This window comes from Talpa occidentalis, unplaced genomic scaffold, assembly GCF_014898055.3.
Source record: "Talpa occidentalis isolate TD23 unplaced genomic scaffold, MPIMG_talOcc4v2.1 talOcc4.3, whole genome shotgun sequence".
In the NCBI taxonomy this organism is placed as follows: Eukaryota; Metazoa; Chordata; class Mammalia; order Eulipotyphla; family Talpidae; genus Talpa; species Talpa occidentalis.
In genome coordinates this window covers 3,354,684-3,374,060 of record NW_023603184.1, presented here as the reverse complement: position 1 = coordinate 3,374,060, position 19,377 = coordinate 3,354,684, and the positions used below count along the sequence as shown (strand labels likewise).

Here is a 19,377-nt window from a genome sequence, read left to right as displayed (position 1 = left end):
TATTAAGATTATTTTGAAGATTTGTCTAAAATTATAGTGTTTCATTAACCTAACACACACACACACACACACACACACACACACACACACACACCCCTACTCACCAGCATGATCAGGTCACAACTCACACTGTCAATATGAGTAATTCTCTCTCAGTAACTATGAAATTCTGGAGACTCAGACATGTGATAAATGTTTGAATTTCCTGGGTGTGTTTTAATGAGAAAGGGAAGACATATAAAATGTTTATGGAAAGTATCTTTACATATTCAATTGAGTAGCACTTGGAGACATGTTTAAAACACAGCATGCTATTTCAGATATAACCACTGGTTAGCAGCTACAGGGAGACTCATTTTTGCTGATTTCCACTATGAAGTTAATGAATTTAAATCATCTGGAAAATGAATGGTATTTTCATTTATTTTCACCAATGAAGTCTCTCATCAGTGAAAGGTCTTGCATCTATTAACCTTACGATTATAAAAGTATAGAGTTGGCAGCCATGTTGGGAGCATACATCTATGAAACAAAATGGTGTTGCTCACCAGAATCACCCCACTGAATTGGGAAAATCTGAGTTCTCATGATTCTCAGTCATCGCTTTCCAAGGAGATAAGGGGAGACTCTCTGTGCCCCTCTTATGGGAATTGACATGGAGGCACTTTGTGAACAAGGACAAGTTTATAAATTCACTGATGGAAACTAGAATACTATTCCACATGCTCCACTTCTTGGTCTTTGATGGTAATGAGTCTGTCAGTCTTTATCTTCTTACAGTTCAAACTTTGGAAGAACATGATATTTCCAGTGATGCCTTTCTGCCCATTGTAGTCTATTGAGTGAGTCCATTTGCCTGTTTTTCCATAGTGCAGCTTGTACTTGTTTTCATTAGTTAGTTTACATTGAACTGGGATGCAGGCATTTACTACCAGCAAAAATTATAATCTGGTAGAAATATATTAATGGTAAATTACAATTTAAAAAGAAATCATAGTTGTTTTCCCACCATTTTTTTATAAGGAAAATGAGCGAAACATAAAGGGAAAATATTCTCTCATAAGACAATCAGAAACTGGAATTTCTTTTGTTCTTTAAATCTGTGGTAAATCTTTTATATTTTATGCATACCACCACTTCCATCCAAACCTCAGGTTTAGCTTTCACTGCTTTGTAAGACTTATGCCAGAATGTTTTTCTCTCTCTTTTTCATGTTTAATTCATCCATGCAATATAAACATACTGAGTGTTGACATGTACTGATTTCTATTCTAAACTCTAGAAAACATTCTTAAAACTTCAGAGTAAACTCTCATTCTTTAAAGAAAAATGCCCAAAATTTGGAAGTGGAGAAGAAGACATATGACTTCATTAAGCTTCTAAATTTAATAAGTTTTCTCTGGTATTAATATTCAGAAAAATATCAGGTTATGAAATATTAGAACAATCATAATAATAATGATTAATAATACCTTATTTCACAAGAATATGTCAATCTTTCTTTTGTTCCAAAAAATCGCTGTGAGATTGTTAGTGCAGTCTCCATTGTACATGAGACAATTTACCATCATTTATCTTAAATTGGGACTCCCATCTATTTACTATTAGATTCCTATAAAACTTTCCTGGTCCAGAGTTTCTTCATTGCATTCTTTACTTCTGCATTTCTCAGGGTGTAAATCAGAGGATTTAACATGGGTGTGATAATGGTGTAGAATAGAGCTATCATCTTGTCCTCTGGGAAGGTAATATCTGGTCGCATATACATGAACGTGCAGGGACCAAAGAAGATGATGACCACAGCGATGTGTGAGCCACAGGTGGAGAGAGCTTTGCGCCTGCCTTCTGCTGACTGCTTTCTCAGGGACAACAGGATGACAGTATAGGAGAAGAGCAGAATCACAAAGCTCCCCAGGGCGATAGTGCCACTGTTGGCTGTCACAACTACACCAACAACATATGTGTCTGTGCAGGCAAGTTTCAGCACAGGGTGCACATCACAGAAGTAGTGATCAATCTCATTGGGTCCACAGAAGGGGAGCTGGACTACCAGAGCCACTTGGATCAAGGAGTGGATGAAGCCACCCACCCAGGCCCCCAGCAGCATGATATTGCATCTGTCCCGGTCCATGATGGTCATGTAGTGGAGGGGCTTGCAGATGGCCACATAGCGGTCATAGGCCATCACAGTAAGGATGAAGATCTCTGTGCAACCAAAGAAATGTGTGGCAAAGAGTTGAATCATGCACCCCACATACGAGATCCTTTTTGTCTTGACTAACAGGTCTGCAATCATCTTAGGCGCTATGATAGAAGAGTAGCAAATGTCCACAAAAGACAAGTAGTTGAGAAAAAAATACATAGGGAACTTAAATAGGTTTCCCACACAGACTGTCAGCATGATGAGGAAATTTCCCAGAAGGATGACTACATAGAACAAGGAAAACACCACAAAGCATACTTCTTCAACCTCTCTGTTCTGAGAAAGACCCCAGAAAATGAACTCAGTCACATTGTTTATTTTTGCCATTACTCTAGTAGGCCACGGTCCCAAGAGACGATTACATTTGCTGGGGAAAAAAAAAAAAAAAAAGAGAGAGAGAAAACATAACAAAGGGTAGCAACATTTACTTATATCTCAAAACAATGGAAAATCATTGTTGCCGAAACTGGAGATGCTGGTACCTACTGCTTGTGTGGTGTCTGTGTCTTTAACGAAACTGCAGTGGGTATATCAGATCAGCTCATCTTACCTTTGTATGCCAGTCCATTCATTCACTTCAAAGGGAAAATAAAGATCAGGAGATAAAACAAGACCTCTAGATCACAATGTGTCTGAGTTGAAGTTTATTCACCTTTAATTAAAGTGAATTGAACAGGTTATTTCCAAAAGTTTTCTATTTCTTATTGTCAATGTAAAACAGCTTCATTTTGAAACAGCTTCTGCCTGAGGTATGGTAATATTTATATATCTGCACAGGTTTGTGTAAATTTTGACCTAGAAATGAAAACACATGCCACATTTCCTTTCTGAATATTACTGAGACTGTTCCAGTAGAGATAGGGTGATCCCTGCATACGCTTTTTCTTATGAATTCTGATTTTTGTGTCTCTGAATTTATGGTCCTGCTTTCACACCAAGTTCTTTTTTTTTTTTTTTTTAAAGATTTGTTTATTTATTTATACAAGAACCCTGGTACAGGCCAGATGTGCAGGAGGGTGAGAGGATTCACCAGAGACAGAGCAAGGAACAGAACAGGCAGACTGATGAAATACACTGCTGAGGGGAGCAGCGGGGGCCACAGGAGAGGTCTGCCAGGCCATGTGGGACCCTCGCTGTTCGGCCAGGATGGATCCGGCTCTGCGGAGGCTGCGACAGCTTCACAGCCTGGCTCTCAACTGCCTGCACTACCAGGGGAGGCCCTCACACCAAGTTCTTATAGTCCAGAGATAGCCTAGTAGGAAGGGAACCAAAATTATACAAGGCTGGTTCTGAGATTCTAGTGCTGTAACTCTTGATAAAACATCTAGTTCTTCATTGCGCCAATAGTATTGCTGGCTTTCTAAGTTTTGAGAAACATCAGGACTATTTTCTCAGTTATGCATATTAGAATTGATAGTGTAGTCATTAAAGATGGTTGTCTTATATAGTTCAAAATGTTGGTCATCATAGTAAAGGTAATAGTAATAATTCAAATTCACATTCAAGAAATCTTCCTGTTTTATATGTTTATTCCCCTTTCAGTTTTCCTTTTGAATGAAAAAAGACATGTTTATACTCTTCTGCAGTGAGAGAGTCTTCAATTATGAAAACCCAAATCATAGTATTTTTCACACTGAGACTGAATATCACCTGGAAACCCGAGAATGGTGCGAGTTTCGTAGCCCACACAAAATTTCTTTCTCCTCTTCCAAGTATTTCAAACATAGCATCTCAATTTTTCAAACTTTGTTATTTTTGTTATTCACAATCATGCTACCTTATCTTACATGAACTTATTACCTTATGATCACTCAATAATTTTATTTTGTCTTTATTTCTGATGTCTCGCAGTTATTACAGGCATTCAAATTATAGCAATTTGATTGAATTTTCTTTTTACATGAACATTTTGTATTAATTTTAGAAGAAAATCTTACCGGTATTGTCCTGGGCTTGAGTTTTGCTTTATTTTTCTATCTCTCCTGTAATAATTTTGGTGGAGCTGTCCAAAATTAAGTGTAAGTGTTCCTTAGGAATTGCTTTGTGAAAAAATGAATACCAAAGAATCCTTGACTCAAAAATTCACAGGTTGGAGGGTATTAAGTCTTTGAGTCCTTGTTGATCTTGTTCTGCCTCTCACCTAAAGAAAATTTCCATTTCACGGTATCTCTGGCAACCAATGGTGTTTTCTCTGTTTATTATATGGTCTATTTAAAGGGAATAAGGCAAAATATTAATGACCTTGGGGAAAGTCTTTCCCCCAAAGTCTGCCCCTATAATCTCACCACGTCAGAGAAAAAGTAATGACTTTAATTTCCAGACGTGTTTTCAATTTGTTAAAAGTTTATTTCATTCACTTTCTATTACTTTAGTTTATGACACTTTCTACATAGGAAGTATAGCAGTTTGCTCTCTGCATCTCTCCCAGCTCTGACATGTAGAATTCATGTCTGTCATTCTGGGACTTGCTGTTCCTCGTGATCCCAGATATATGGGCATGACAGCACTTTATTCAGGGAAACTTGTGAAGACTGCATAGTTTGGCATTTGTATGCTACTCTAGGAAATGTATCTTCTCTGAGACGCCTGTCACAGGTTGAGAGGACCAAGAATTTCCATGATTTTCTGGTTTTCTTTGCAATAAAATATATATAGCATCCTAATAATTTACAAGTGTTGTTATATATTTAATTTTTACCTTAAGAAATCCTGTTATTAAAGTAATGCAATGGAATGTGATTTTACAATTCATTCCACACGTGGAGTGAAAGTGGTGATGGTTCACCGGTGAAGGTGGTGGGAATTGTGCAGGGAATATGCAATGATGTAAAATACATACATAAACAAATTATAAAAAAAGAAACTAAGTAAAAAAAAAATCCCAATTTTTGTATGTTGATTTTGTAACCTGCACCTCTACTGTATTAATTTATTAATTTTAGTATGTTTTTTGAGATTTTCTGCATAAAGTGACACCACCTGCAAACAGATAATTCGACTTCTTTTTGTGTAGCATAGATGCCTTTTATTTCTTTTGGCATCCATTTCTCAAGTTAGGACTTGTAGTATGAGATTAAGCAGATGTTGAACTGGACATCCTTACCTTGTTCCTTATGTTAGAAGAAAACTATTAGTTTTCAACCATTTGTATGATGCTAGCTGTGAACTTTTTATATATGGATTTTACTGTGAGATAATTTCTTTTCTATCCCTAATTTGTTGACAGTTTTTATCTTGAAAGCATGCTGAATATTGTCAAAAGAGTTTTTCTGTATCTGTTGAGATGATAACATTTTGCTAATATGACATTCACATTAATTAATTTGACTGTGATGAAGCAATAGCAATACCTGTTTTCTTAACAATAATGTTTTCAACAAAACTAAGCAAAGAGAGTGGCAGAATATTATGTTTTATCTTTGTTATGCATAATTTTTTCTATTACATATAAATTTAAATTTTAAATATTAAACTTTTGCAATCATTTTTAGCACCTAAAATTCTGCCTAAAATCTTAAAATTGTAGGTTTTCCATGTACTTTCTTTTTTGTAATCTAAGATAAAGCTTAGATTCTAAAAGATAAAATAGACACTGATTATAAACCCAAATTCCTTTTGCTTCCATTGGAGACTTAAACTACTTACAAAAGTTATGCTCTCTTTTGTGTTTATTAATATTAAAATAATCACAAAAGTAGTATGCTTAGAGAGTAAATAAAATAAAGAATTAGAGAAAAAATACTTTTCATATATAAAGTATGAAGGACTACCTCTGGAATAAAACAAAAGCATTTTAATGTAAATTATTCATAACTTGCAACAATGTTCGAGTAAATGCTTGCAAATTTATAATAATACTTCTCAATTAGAAAATCTTCAAACAGGGGCTATAATACTGTATATTCATTAATGATATAAGTGTAGCATACTAAGTTGTAGAATAGTTGAGGATTTCAATACTTAATCATAAAACATGAACTTAAGTAATAAATTTCTATAAAAATTAAACTAAATATTTAAACTTGGTAATGAGAAGTTGAGTTTTCTCTTGTGAATATAATTTTTTAATAGATTATTTTTACAATAGTTTTATTTTTACAGAAAAATTACAGAAAAAGCACAGGGAGTTCCCATATACACTTTATGTTCCCTTCACAATCTTTCTATTTACTGACATCTTACATTAGTGTGGTACATTTATTACAATGGATGAACAAACATGGATCCACATTTACTAAAGTTCATAGTTTACATTAGAGTTTCACTTTCATTTTGTAGAATTTTGCAGGTTTTCACATGTGCATTCTGTCACATATAAGCCACTAGAGTATTAACAGAATGGATTCCCTTCCCTAAACATACCCTGTGTTCCACCGATTCACCCCTTTACTTTTTGTTAATCCTGGCAAATACTACCATTGTTTCCACAGTTTTCCAGAAAGGAAATTCATAATTCATGTTTGTCAAGTAAACATTGATGTTTTTAAAAAATCTAGAAGCTGTCCTTTCACATCTCACATTGATCATTTTATCCTATTTATATTTTAAAATTCAGTAACATCAGTTGTTTGCTCTCTTTACTTGTAGTCACATAAATATTTCACCATTTATTTAGACTATGTTACAGTCATCATAACCCAACATAATAGACATATTATTATAATTGGTATAATGAAAGAAATCTTAATATCACCCCCCCTCCAAATTAAGAGGAATTAATTTTGGAGCAGAAAAGCAGATTTTTACAAAAAGAATACTAATATGAACAAACCTGACAGTCAAGCCCTTCTTAAGACAAAGAGCTGCCAAGAAGGATAAATTTTCTCTCCATAGTCTGACACTATTCTGAATGAACCTAGTAAGAATTTAGTGTAAACATTTAAAATATATGCAGGGGATTACATAGATTATATACTGCAACTTACAGCTTGAAGCTCCTATAATCATTTGAATCTGAGTCTTTCTCCTGATCATGAAGAACTACTAAATTAAAGGTTTCTGATCAGAGACAGACTCAAATGTCTAATAAAGAAGCAGCTTGGGGGCCTCCCCGGTGGTGCAGCGGTTGAGCGCTGGGTTGCGAAGCTGCCCGTGGCCTCTGCAGCACTGGTTCGATCCCTGGCTGCTCCCAGGCCACTGGAGGAGGGTCCCGCATGGCACGCAGACCTCTCCTGCCTCCTGCTGCTCTCCTCAGCAGTGTATTTCTGACCTTCTTCCTGCTCTGCTCCCCGCTCTGGCTCTGGTGAATTCTCTCACCCTTCCGCGCTTCTGACTGTACCCACTGCTTGTATAAATAAATAAATAAATCTTAAAAAAAAAAAAGGAAGCAGTTTGGAAAGGTGGTGTTGACTAGCCTGTACATGTAAGTTTATGGATGGGTATGTAGACACTGGAAGTCACAAAACAAGGGGCAGGGAAAACACTAGATCAAAGTCTTAGTGTCAATAGGTAGGGAAGGCAGAGACAAAGAAATAAATGAACACTTAAAGCAACAGATCTTCTGTGACTGTTTGTATCTGATGCTGCTTCTTCCTCTATATAAAACTGACTGAACACTAACCAGAGTTTGAGCTCACATTATCTATTTTCCTGAAAAAGTATCCTGATGCCTTATAATAGCATTATATTTACTACACAAAATGAAGTTAATCTTTTCTAGGAACTTGGGCTAGGTCAATTCACACTACTAGCAAAAATGTGTAACTTCCATTCACTTTTAGTCATTTGAGATCAACTTTTTGCTCCATAACTTCCTCATGGCATTTTTCACTTCTGCATTCCTGAGAGTGTAAATCAGAGGATTGAGCAAGGGTGTTCCGATTGTATAAAACACAGCTATCATTTTATCCATGGGGAATGTGGTGGCAGGTCGTGTGTATATAAATATGCATGGAACAAAGAACAAGACGACCACCATGATGTGAGAGATGCAGGTGGACAGGGCTTTTCTCCTCCCTTCAGCACTGTGGTTTCTCAGAGAATGCAAGATGATGACGTAGGAGAACATTAGTATGACAAAACTCACTGTACAGATGGCTCCACTGTTGGACACCAAGAGTAAGTTGATGACATAGGTGTCTGTACATGCAAGTTTAAACAAAGGCTGCAAGTCACAGAAATAGTGATCAATCACACTGGGGCCACAGAAAGGTAAACTCAAGGCTAGAAAAAGCTGAGCTGAAGAATGCATACAGGACCCCACCCAGGCCACAGCCACCAATGCTCCACAAACCTTACGGCTCATGATGGTAGTATAGCGCAAGGGCTTACAGATGGCCACATAGCGGTCCACTGCCATGATGATTAGAATGAAGATCTCCATGCAGCCAAAGAAGTGGGATGCAAAGACTTGGATCATGCAATCACTGAATGAGATAGTAGCCTTCTTCATAAGGGAATCCACAATCATTCTAGGAGCTACGGAAGTAGAGAAGCCACTATCAGATAAAGATAAGTAGAAAAGGAAGTAGTACATGGGGCTCACAAGTACCCGACTGGTCTTGATGGTCGTGATAATCAGCAAGTTACCCATTAAGGTTGCCAAATAGAAAAGCAAGAAAGTGACAAACACTATTTTCTTCCTTACAGGATCTTGAGTCAACCCAAGAAGAATGAACTCAGTCACATTATTGTCCAGATGCATGGTTTCATGAAAGAGGTGAAGGAGTAAGTGAGAAATGAATTTTCTGCAAAAAAATAAAAGAATGAATATATAGTGTTATATGTAATGTTATGAAATACTTTAGGAAAAATAGCTATTCCTCATCAAGATGTTCTAACTGTGGCTTCTTAATAATTTTCTTGTACCTATTACCCTTAATTTCCACAACCTGTTCATTGGGTAATGTTAGCTTACAATGTGATACTTTTTAACAGCCTTTTGTTAATTTGGATGTCATTTGATAAATTTCACCAATTTTAGTGTATGCTTAAGAGGTATAGCTCTGTTTTATGTTTTCTTTTTTTTCATATTCAGTCAAACTTGTGGCCTCTATCTGCATGGAGTATCACTGCATTTAGGGTACTTTTGACTGTATTTGGAGGTTCGTTATATAAAGTCACACAAAACCTTAATCTTAATGTCCCAATTATATATACATATGTATCACATTTATAATTATTTATAGAATATATATTATTTATAAACACATAATAAGCTCTACCTCCTCACTGCATACTTGCTCCGATATTAAACTTTGAGAAAAAAAGAATAGGAAATATTTATAGAATTTATATTATCTGCTATAAATTTTATGCATTTAATTGTAATTAGTAGTTGACAAGTATCTAATGAAGTTGTTAGAACTGAATATATTTTTCATATTTGTTAATATATCAAATATGCCCATGTCTATTTTTTCCAACTTTTGAAATTTTTGAAAAATACCCCTGAGAGCACTCAGTGTTCTTGAATTTACATTTATAAATGAACAACAGTGGCTTAACACTCAATAATTCTTGTTTTCACAATTCAAATTTTTAGCTTCAGTAGTTTAGACCTGAGAGATTATTTTCAGGGGTGTATGTCACAAGGTTCATGACATAGGACCCACTCATGGTTTCAATCCCAGTAGAGTTTATATTATTTAGGTGTCTGAAAACCCCAATATTTCAGAAGTGAGCAAATAGAGAGGGAGATGAGGGCTTAAAAAAAGAAGTTAGGAGAAAGTAACTGATTTTACTCATTTTTTTTTTATTATGGCAAAATCAATTCTTATTCAACTTTGAAATGTCACTTTTTTGATATTTTTTCAAATGTGGAAAGAAATATTATCATAGTATTGAAGCATTTTATCTTTATCTTTCTTATGAAAATGATGCCAGAAAGTACACTAGATGCAAATAAAAATTAAAACTGAAATGTGACATATTTAAATGTAATCTGGAAGACTTACTTGCCCCACTGTATTCTTCTGAATCCTACCCAAACTCATGTAATACATTTTTCTTAAAAGTATATGCTAGCCAAACATAGACAATTATAGATTAAGTAGATATCAAATTTTTCTTATATTTTCCTGTCCCTTGACAAACATGCATCTCTTAACAAACTTGAAATACAGTTTATGTTTGTTAATATTAAGAGAAATTCTTTGGAAAATGAATTATTTGTTTTGGGATGGCTTAATGCAAAATCTCTGGAAATGTGTCATCTTGGACTAGCATCTTAAAAAAAAAAGCAACCTAGCTTTGCTACATTAATCAATACTAAAAGCTCATTCTTTTATTAATTTAAAAGAGTGATGTATGAAAAGATGCTGACACTTTAGAACATGGTAGACTGTTGAGGGAAGTAGTGAAAATCTACATTACTCTAATAGTTCAAGATTTTCACCATTCCATTGAGTGCATAGAATTTTTCGTTTATATGTTATAAATTCCATTCATTCATTCATGTCTAGGAATAGCCTATTTCCTTTTTTTTTTTTGCATTTGACTTATGTATTTAACAAATTAAGACTCATGAACATACATGATTTGAATAACTTATTGCTAAATGTCAGTCCTCCATCAACTATTTACTCAATTATCTCAGGATGACATTAAAGGTCTCCATCCTGTCTGCTATCCATACATATTTCAAACATGACTCTTCAAGTCATATATTTATTAGTATTTTTGAAAAAACTTTTTCTGTGCTCTCAAAACATATTTCAGGAATTTTTTTATTCCTGAAAAAAAGAACTTTAAATCCATTTTGTAAGCTATAATAGCCCACATTCTACACAAGGGAAAATAAATTTCTTAGTCAACAAATACTTATTGAAGTTGATATAACACATAATGAGAGTCAAGTGCAAAGAGAGCACATCAAGATTAATGACTGTAAGAGGCAGGATCTCCAGCATGTAATATAGAAACTAAGGATTAAAAATAGAGGTAGAGTGTCCAAACTCATCTTACTCACTTCTGCTCTGGGATGCCTGCTTCAATCTTCCATGAATCTTAGGACCAAACCTCCAAGAAACATCTTGTAGATGGTCATGAGTCATTAACCTGTGAGAAGAGAAATTCATTCTTCTGCTCTTGAAATATTTTCTTTGCAGATTTTTCTATAAAATGACACATCAGTCCTTCCTGGTGGTGCAAGGGGTTAAGCACTGCACTATGAAGTAATCCACAGCCTCTGCAGCATAAGTTTGATCCCTGGCCAGCCAGGGAGCAACCCACATGGCAAAGCAGACCTCTCCTGCTTCGCCTGCTGCTCCCTTCAGCAGTGTGTTTCAGTCAGTCTGCCTGTTCTGTTCCCCACTCTGTCTCTGGTGAGTCCTCTCCACTCCGGCATCTCTGGTCTGTACCCCAGCTCTTGTATGCATAAATAAATAAATCTTTAAAAAAAATGGTTCATCACTGTTCACGATATAAGAACATACGCGTTTATTTTAGTTTTCATCTTGAATAAAGAACACTGGAAGACAGTGTCTTCTTAAGATATTATTCTCACAGTGCCAGCACAATACCTGGTACAATGTAGGTGCTCAGCCAGTGCCTTTAAGTTGAGTCTTGCTTCTTACTCCTTAAACTAGGATATTTATGTCATTGTTGTAGTACTATTCAAATGAGAAACACATTAGCATCAAATCGAAAGGTCTCATCTATCTCTCATGGGTGCCAGACATACACATATGTTGCAGAATTATTAAGTCAGAAAACATCAATGACAAATTTGAGCTTGGTTATAAACAACTTATTAATTGGTTTTATTTTATCAGATGATTTGTTAGGCTACCACATGGGAGGGGAATAGGGGAGAGTAAAGTGTGGAGGGGGTACAATGGGCAATGGTGGAAGACTAGGGGTGTGGTGTGGTAACATGCACTGAAGGGTGTGAGCCTTATCTCTAAATCATATACAGTGTTACAAACCAATGTTACCGCAATTAAAATAAACTAAAAATTAACACAAGCTTCTTAGTGAATCAGCTATAAATCCTAGAGTAAATGGTATAGTACCTGCAATGTACTACAAGGTTATGCAAGACAGTGGGGACCCTAGTACCATAAAAATGAGCACTTGGATTTTTTGTTAATATGAATCATTGGCAGTAGGCATATGATAGAAGCTTCTATTTTTCATATTTTCTGATAATGATTAGCATTTTATACATAATATGTATATGGCCACATGTTTAATATTTTTTACAGAGGAGGGTTAACACTTTCCCTCTGATTCTCAAAGCAAGGACACAAACATGGTTGTAACACTTTGGAGACAAAACAGCATCACTAATATAACACATTTTCTAGTAACTATAATCTTACCCTCTTACTCTTCAAACAAAGTTAGCCAATTTTTAGAAAGATTTAATTTGTCAAAACTAGTAAAACAATTCTCCTTTGGTGTGGGAAAACAGAAGAGTTGAGAGGATAGCAGACAGAGAGATGGAGAATAGGTGAGGGTAAAATATAGTCTGTTAGGTGGATTCTACTCTGCTTAAAACTCTATTTTATTGAAGCCACAGTGGGAAGCATTACTTTATTCAAGGATTCCCTCTGTAAACTATCTACCCCTCATTAATTTAGTGACATCGATCTCTGTCTTTAAAATGAACTCTTCATTTACTTAATTTCTGCACAGAATATGTAATTGGCCTTCCTTGAACTTCTCACTCTGGACTCCCTGCTTATCTGATCCAGAGATACCCTATGAAAAGCTTGATCTGAGAATCAAAAGGTCACCATAAAAGTCAACAGCTACTACTATCCTTTTTGTGTCTTCTAGAATCTATAGTAAACCTTCACTGAGGACAGCTTCCTTCTCTTACCACACAATAACAATGACATTTCACACACCTGGACTCATCAAACATGTGGAATCCAAAAGATCATTTTCATGCTTATGTTTCATTCTGCTAATTTCCTATGAGTTGTAAATCTTGAAAAAGTTGAACTGTTCATTTTTTTCCCCTCTGTTCCTTTCTCAGACTTTGTGGGAACACTGTAGTCACAAGATACATGGACCTATGTTAGAAAGCGAGGTAGATTATTTTATAATGATATCTCTTTGTAAAATGATGGAAATAAGATGTTACTTACATGTTAGAAGACTCTGACTTAGGATCAAATCTGCCCATTGACTTTTGATAGCAGCCCTCTCACAGAACACTGAAAAAAAATGTTTCTCTCTGCATTCCAGGGGGAATATTTTAAAACCTGATGACATAGATATGAACATCCAGAGAATATTATTCCCTAATGTTAAATTTCCTTTGCTAGTCAGAATTATCCAGATGTATAAACTCCACTTATGATTTGTCTATTTAACTTAAAAAATAACAAGTTATCATTATTCAGACTCAGCAACGAGATGCAAAAAAGTATCTGGAATGTTTATAAATAACTCATCAAAGGTACCAGTGGGATAAAGGGCAAAATGTAAATAGATGGTGGCACACACAAGGAGGGAAACTTTATACTTTTAGCAATGTTATTTCTAAAAGAAGAAGTCCCTCACAGAGGAAAAAAAAAATTCACTCCTACTCAGTGCCCTAAAGATGATCAGCATCATTAGTCATTAAGTAGATGCAAATTAAAACCACAATGCAGTACCACCTCATATTGTTAAAATGATAATCATCAAAAAGACAAGAAATAGCAGACACTGGTGAGGCTAGGGCTAAAATAGAAAACCTGTGTTCTTGTCATGGGAATGTACATTAGTACAGCCATTATGGAAAAAAATATGTGGGGGTCTTCAAAAGATGAAAAATACAACTATCATGTCATCTCAGATTATAGTCAAAAGAAATAAAAACTCTGACTTCAAAAGATATGTGCATCCCCACATTCATAACAGCACTATTTGTAGCATCCAAATCATGGAAACAACTGAGGTGTTCATCAAAGTATGAATGGATAAGGAAATTTACAGTGGAATATTACTCAACCATGAAAAATGATGAAATCTTATTTGTGACATCATGGATGGACCCTGAAAGTATTATGTTAAGTAAATAAGTCATGGAATTAAAAAAAACACAAAATATAAAAAAGATCAGAAATGTAGTTACCAGAAGCAGAGGTTAGGGGAGCTGGAACTAGAGAAAGGTACAAATGTCTAGATAAATACAAAGAAATGTAATGCACAGCATGACTCCTATAGTTACTACTGATTTATGGTTATAGGAGAACTGTTAAGATTATAAATCCTAGGAATCCTCATTGCAAATAAATATCTTTTCCTTCCTTTACATTTTATCTGAAGTGAGAAGATGAATGTTAGCTGAATATTTTGTGGCAATCTTTTCACATTAGATGCTAACCAAAATGTCTATGCTTTATGTTTTAATCTTATAAAGTGATGTATATCCATTGTTTCTAAATAAAACTGGAAAAAATTGGTAGAAATTTACATCAGAACTGTAGATTGAGCAATGTAGATGGTAGTTTAAAGACTGGGGGAACTCACCCAAGAAAACTGAGAGAATAGAATAGGTTTTTGCCAACATTTAAAAGAATCCCAAAAAAATGGTCCCAGTAAACAAGTACAACCTTGTGACATACATTTTTAAGCACACAAAATGCACAATAGGTACTGATATCTATTGGCATGAAACCTAACAGCATCTTCTAGAACTTGTTCAGCTTGCACACTTGAAACTTTACACCAGTGGAAAAGCAACACTTTCCAGTGTTCTCTCCAGTGCCTGAAAAACACCATTCTACTCTGTGTCTCTGGGTGTGTTATCATTTACCTCATGTAGTATTTGTGTCTGGGTTATTTCACTTAGTTTAATGTCATTATACTAGTTCGCAATTTGTGACCAATGAACATATGTCACATTTGCTTTATCCTTCTGGTTATTGCAAAAATGCTTTAATGAACTTAACAGTGTAAATATCTCTTTGGATTCCTGCTTTCAATTATTCCATAAAGATTGGGTAAGTTGGATGGTTGGATCATAGATCTATTATAAAGCACTTTTCATTATCAGAGAAAAAACAAGGCAAAACAGAGTAAAGCAAAATGGCTGAAACATTAGATACTCAAGAAATTTATTTATTCATAATATTTTATTATTAAAAAGATACAGTGTTTACAAATAAATATACCAACATAACTTCAATACATATTACAGTATAGAAATTTCCATTAGTCCAGAAATTTACTTCATTCTACTCACCAGATTATTCCCATTCCCTAACTTCCTTGCCTCATATGGATAACTATATCTTATTTGTCGTATTTTCCAACACAGTTTAATATTGCCTGCTGAAGATCTTCTGTTAATTAAATCATAAAATGTATACTGTTTTTTGTAAGGCTCCTTTTACTCAAAATATTTTGCTATGTGTTTCAGTAGTATATTTCTTTTTTATTTGTTAGGGAAGAATTCATTGTATGTGTACCATATGTTATATTTTTTAAAAATTTATGCACATTTGTATTGTTTCATGTTCTTGGCTGTGTGAACAAATTTTCTGTAAATATTATATGTGCATCATGAATACATTTCTTTTTGATAAAGTACTAAGAATGGAATTGTTGGGATTTATGTTAAGCATAGGTACAATTTTATGTTAAATAGCTAGAACTTTGTCAAAAGTGGATGCAACAGGGCCTCCCTGGTGGCGCAAGGGATTAAGCACTGCACTATGAAGCACTCCGCAGCCTCTGCAGCACAAGTTTGGTCCCCGACTGGCTGGGGAGCAACACACATGGTGTGGCAGACCTCTCCTGTCTCGCGTGCTGCTCCCCTCAGCAGTGTATTTCAGTCAGTCTGCCTGGGTTCTCCACACTGTCTCTGATGAATCCCCTCACCCCACACATCTCTGACCTGTACCCCGGCTCTTGTATGCATAAATAGATAAATCTTTTTTAAAAAGTGGATGCAGCATTTGATATTCCCATAAACAATAAAAATCTGAAAAGTATATATACTTTTTACCTTCTATGTCCTGATCCAAGCTACTCTAATCTCCTTTCTATTCCAACTAATATCCTAGGAGTCATTCAGGTTGCTCAATAAAGCAATTGGAGGATTAACTGTAAGTCAGTTGAATTTACAGACAATTAAAATGCTTTGCATTTTCAGTCTAGATAAAATTTGTTAAGATTTTAAAGATTATTTACTGAGCTAACAGTGGTTTATAATGCTATAAAGCTTTCTTAAATGGAGGTCATCATATTTTTGGTGTCATCTTAATGATTCTCTAGTGTCCTTTATCTTGCAACATACCCTAAAGTGAGTACCCTTGATTTTTTTCCTTACTTATTAAGTATATACTATTTGTACTTGCTGTTTCATCTATTAAGAACTCTCTTCTGCAGATTTAGTCAAGAATTTTTCTTATTGTCCATGATTCTCATCCACAACAGTATTCACATTTTTCATCAGATAGATTGGACATTTTTTGTACATTTGTTGTACATTTTTATGGGTTTTGACTTATGCTTTATGACATGCAGCCATGTTAATAGTATCACAACTAATAATTTCCCATCTCTAAAAATGACCTGTGCTCCACTTATTCATCTTTTCTCTTCTACCCATTCCCTGAAACCCTGAAAAACACTGACCCTCTCCCTCCCCCCAACTATTTCCAGTTTTGCATTCTTCCAGAAAATAAATTGATAATTCAAATCTATCATGTAAATTTTGTCATTTTAAAACATAAGTGTACTTATTGAGGTTTTCATATTCGTTAATATATTAAACCTCACCAATATCAGCTGCTTACTCTCACTATATCTAGAACACATCAATATTTTGCTTTTAAGGTAGACCATCTATGCTACAATTCATTCATTAATTGTTTGTCCAATCAGAAGGAATAAAAATTAGATTTCATCAGAAGAATATTATTGTGAGTATAAATTAGTAGTAAAAGCTTTCCTAAGAACAGGGTCCTAGCTCAAAGGTGAGTTTTCCTACCGCTATGAGTTAGAAGTATCTAAGTAAATACATGGTCAGTATTTAGAGCAAAGGCTCTAAAAATTGGAAGGGAGATTATGAGTTTATATATTATTTACTACTAGCTTTGTTAATCTTTTATATTTATTTAAATCTGTTACCTTTTATTCAATGAGGAATAACAAATAGAAGACCATTTTAAAATGTGATGAGACAAAGTGGTGCATCAATGAAACCCTTTAGAGTGGGTAAAACTAGTTAGCTGTTCATATAAGCATATAACAGTATAATCTGGAAGCAGAAAATACCAGATGCCAACCTGATGAAGAGTAGGAAAAACACCAGATCAAAACAAAAAGTGATGTAAGGCAGGAAGAAGAGGCAGAGACACATCAATGAATGACATTTAAGATTAAAGACCTTACACACCAGTTTATACCTGCTGCTGTCAATTCCCATGTATACATTCAATTCAATTCAACACTAATGAAAGTATGTGTTTACATTGTCTGTTTTCCTAAATGAGTTAACTCTCACTCACCAAGGTAGAGTTGTAATAATTCCATAGAAAGGATATAATATTCTCTAAGAACTTCTAGGTTAGTCCAAACTATTAGTAAAAATGTGTTACTTCCATTCATCTTTAGTCATCTGATATCAACTTCTTGTTCCATAACTTCTTCATGGCATTTTTTACTTCTGCATTCCTGAGAGTGTAAATCAGAGGGTTGACCAAAGGTGTTCCAATTGTATAAAACACAGCTATCATCTTATCTATGGAAAAGGTGGTTGCAGGGCGTGTGTATATAAATATGCCAGGACCAAAGAACAAGATGACCACGATGATGTGGGAGATGCAAGTTGACAAGGCTTTTCTCCTCCCTTCAGCACTATGGTTTCTCAGAGAATGCAAAATGATGACATAGGAGATCATCACCATGACAAAACTCACTGTGCAGATGGCCCCACTGTTGGACACCAAAAGGAGGTTGATGGCATAGGTGTCTGCACAGGCAAGTTTCAACAAGGGTTGCAAGTCACAGAAATAGTGATCAATCTCATTGGGACCACAGAAAGGTAAACTCAAGGCCAGAAGGACCTGAGTTGAAGAATGCACACAGGACCCCACCCAGGCCACAGCCACCAGCACATTACAAACACGTCGGTTCATGATGGTCATGTAATGCAGGGGCTTACAGATGGCCATATAACGATCAAAAGCCATGAGGATTAGAACAAAGATCTCCAGGCAGCCAAAGAAATGTAAAGAAAATACTTGGACTATACACTCATTGAATGAGATAGTGTTATTCTTCAGAAGGGCATCCACAATCATTCTAGGAGCTACGGAAGTAGAGAAACAAGTATCAGAAAAGGATAAATAGAAAATGAAGAAGTACATGGGACTCTGAAGTGCCCGGCTCATCTTGATGGTAGCAATAATCAGAAAGTTACCTATCAATATCCCTAAATAGAAAAGGAAGAAAATGACAAACACTATTTTCTTCTTAAAAGGATCTTGTGTCAACCCAAGCAGAATGAACTCAGTTACATTATTCTTCAGATGCATGATTTCATGAATTAGCTGATGGATGATTTTGGAAGGGATTATCTACAAAAAATAGCAGAATTAATTTATAGTTTGTAGTGAGATATTACAGAATATTCAAAGCAAATTATTCAAGACTGTTTTAAACAAAATCAAATATTCCTCATTATGTACATTATAAAAGTCACTTTAATACTTGTGCTTTAACTCTTAATGATCAATTCATTGGGTTTTCTGAGTCTCAACTAGGCTTGTGAATAAGGTGGTTTCCTATAGCACTCTTTACATTCTTCAATAAGACCTCTTATGAGAGCTTAGACAAGTTTCTGATTAATTTTAACAACTGAAAGAATATTGAAATAAGAGAACATATTTTATTATTTTCTTTGGTGTTTTTTTTTCATTTTAGTAAGTTTTGAAGGCCATATCCATGTTTTTGTATGATGCATCACCCAATGTTTAGGGTACACATTACTATATTTGAAGGTAGATTCACAAAATAATGATAATAAACACACACAAATCTCAACTAGATTCAGTGTTTACACCTTCATTTATATAGTCCATATTTTAGACACATTCACATAAATGTAGATTACCTAGAAAAACATAGTGTTCTCCATTTCTTTGGGCACAGCTCTCAGATATTTAGCTTTCAAGGAAGGAACATAACCAGATATCATCTTTGAAGAGTCTATTGCAACCTTCAATAAATACTGTGGTATTAGTTTTTGACAATGATTGGTGAAGAGAAATAATGCTCTTTGATGG

The 19,377-nt window shown here is 34.9% G+C and overlaps 3 protein-coding genes across 3 annotated transcripts; all 3 read right to left on the bottom strand.

Moving 5' to 3' along the window:
- Positions 1-1,612: 1,612 nt before the first annotated feature.
- LOC119254477 (olfactory receptor 4S2-like) lies at positions 1,613-2,530 on the bottom strand. The gene has a single exon (XM_037521577.1). The coding sequence runs from the start codon at positions 2,528-2,530 to the stop codon at positions 1,613-1,615; it is 918 nt and encodes a 305-aa protein (XP_037377474.1).
- A 5,389-nt stretch (positions 2,531-7,919) lies between these two features.
- LOC119254475 (olfactory receptor 4C16-like) lies at positions 7,920-8,846 on the bottom strand. The gene has a single exon (XM_037521576.1). It carries the CDS (start codon positions 8,844-8,846, stop codon positions 7,920-7,922), a length of 927 nt encoding a protein of 308 aa, XP_037377473.1.
- An 8,854-nt stretch (positions 8,847-17,700) lies between these two features.
- Positions 17,701-18,627, bottom strand: LOC119254474 (olfactory receptor 4C16-like). Its single transcript, XM_037521575.1, has one exon. The coding sequence runs from the start codon at positions 18,625-18,627 to the stop codon at positions 17,701-17,703; it is 927 nt and encodes a 308-aa protein (XP_037377472.1).
- Between the last annotated feature and the right edge of the window lie 750 nt (positions 18,628-19,377).

What these genes read in the sequence shown, in the direction of transcription:
- LOC119254477 (XM_037521577.1), bottom strand. Translation starts at nt 2,530, where the DNA reads ATGGCAAAAATAAACAATGTGACTGAGTTCATTTTCTGGGGTCTTTCT.
- LOC119254475 (XM_037521576.1), bottom strand. Translation starts at nt 8,846, where the DNA reads ATGCATCTGGACAATAATGTGACTGAGTTCATTCTTCTTGGGTTGACT.
- LOC119254474 (XM_037521575.1), bottom strand. Translation starts at nt 18,627, where the DNA reads ATGCATCTGAAGAATAATGTAACTGAGTTCATTCTGCTTGGGTTGACA.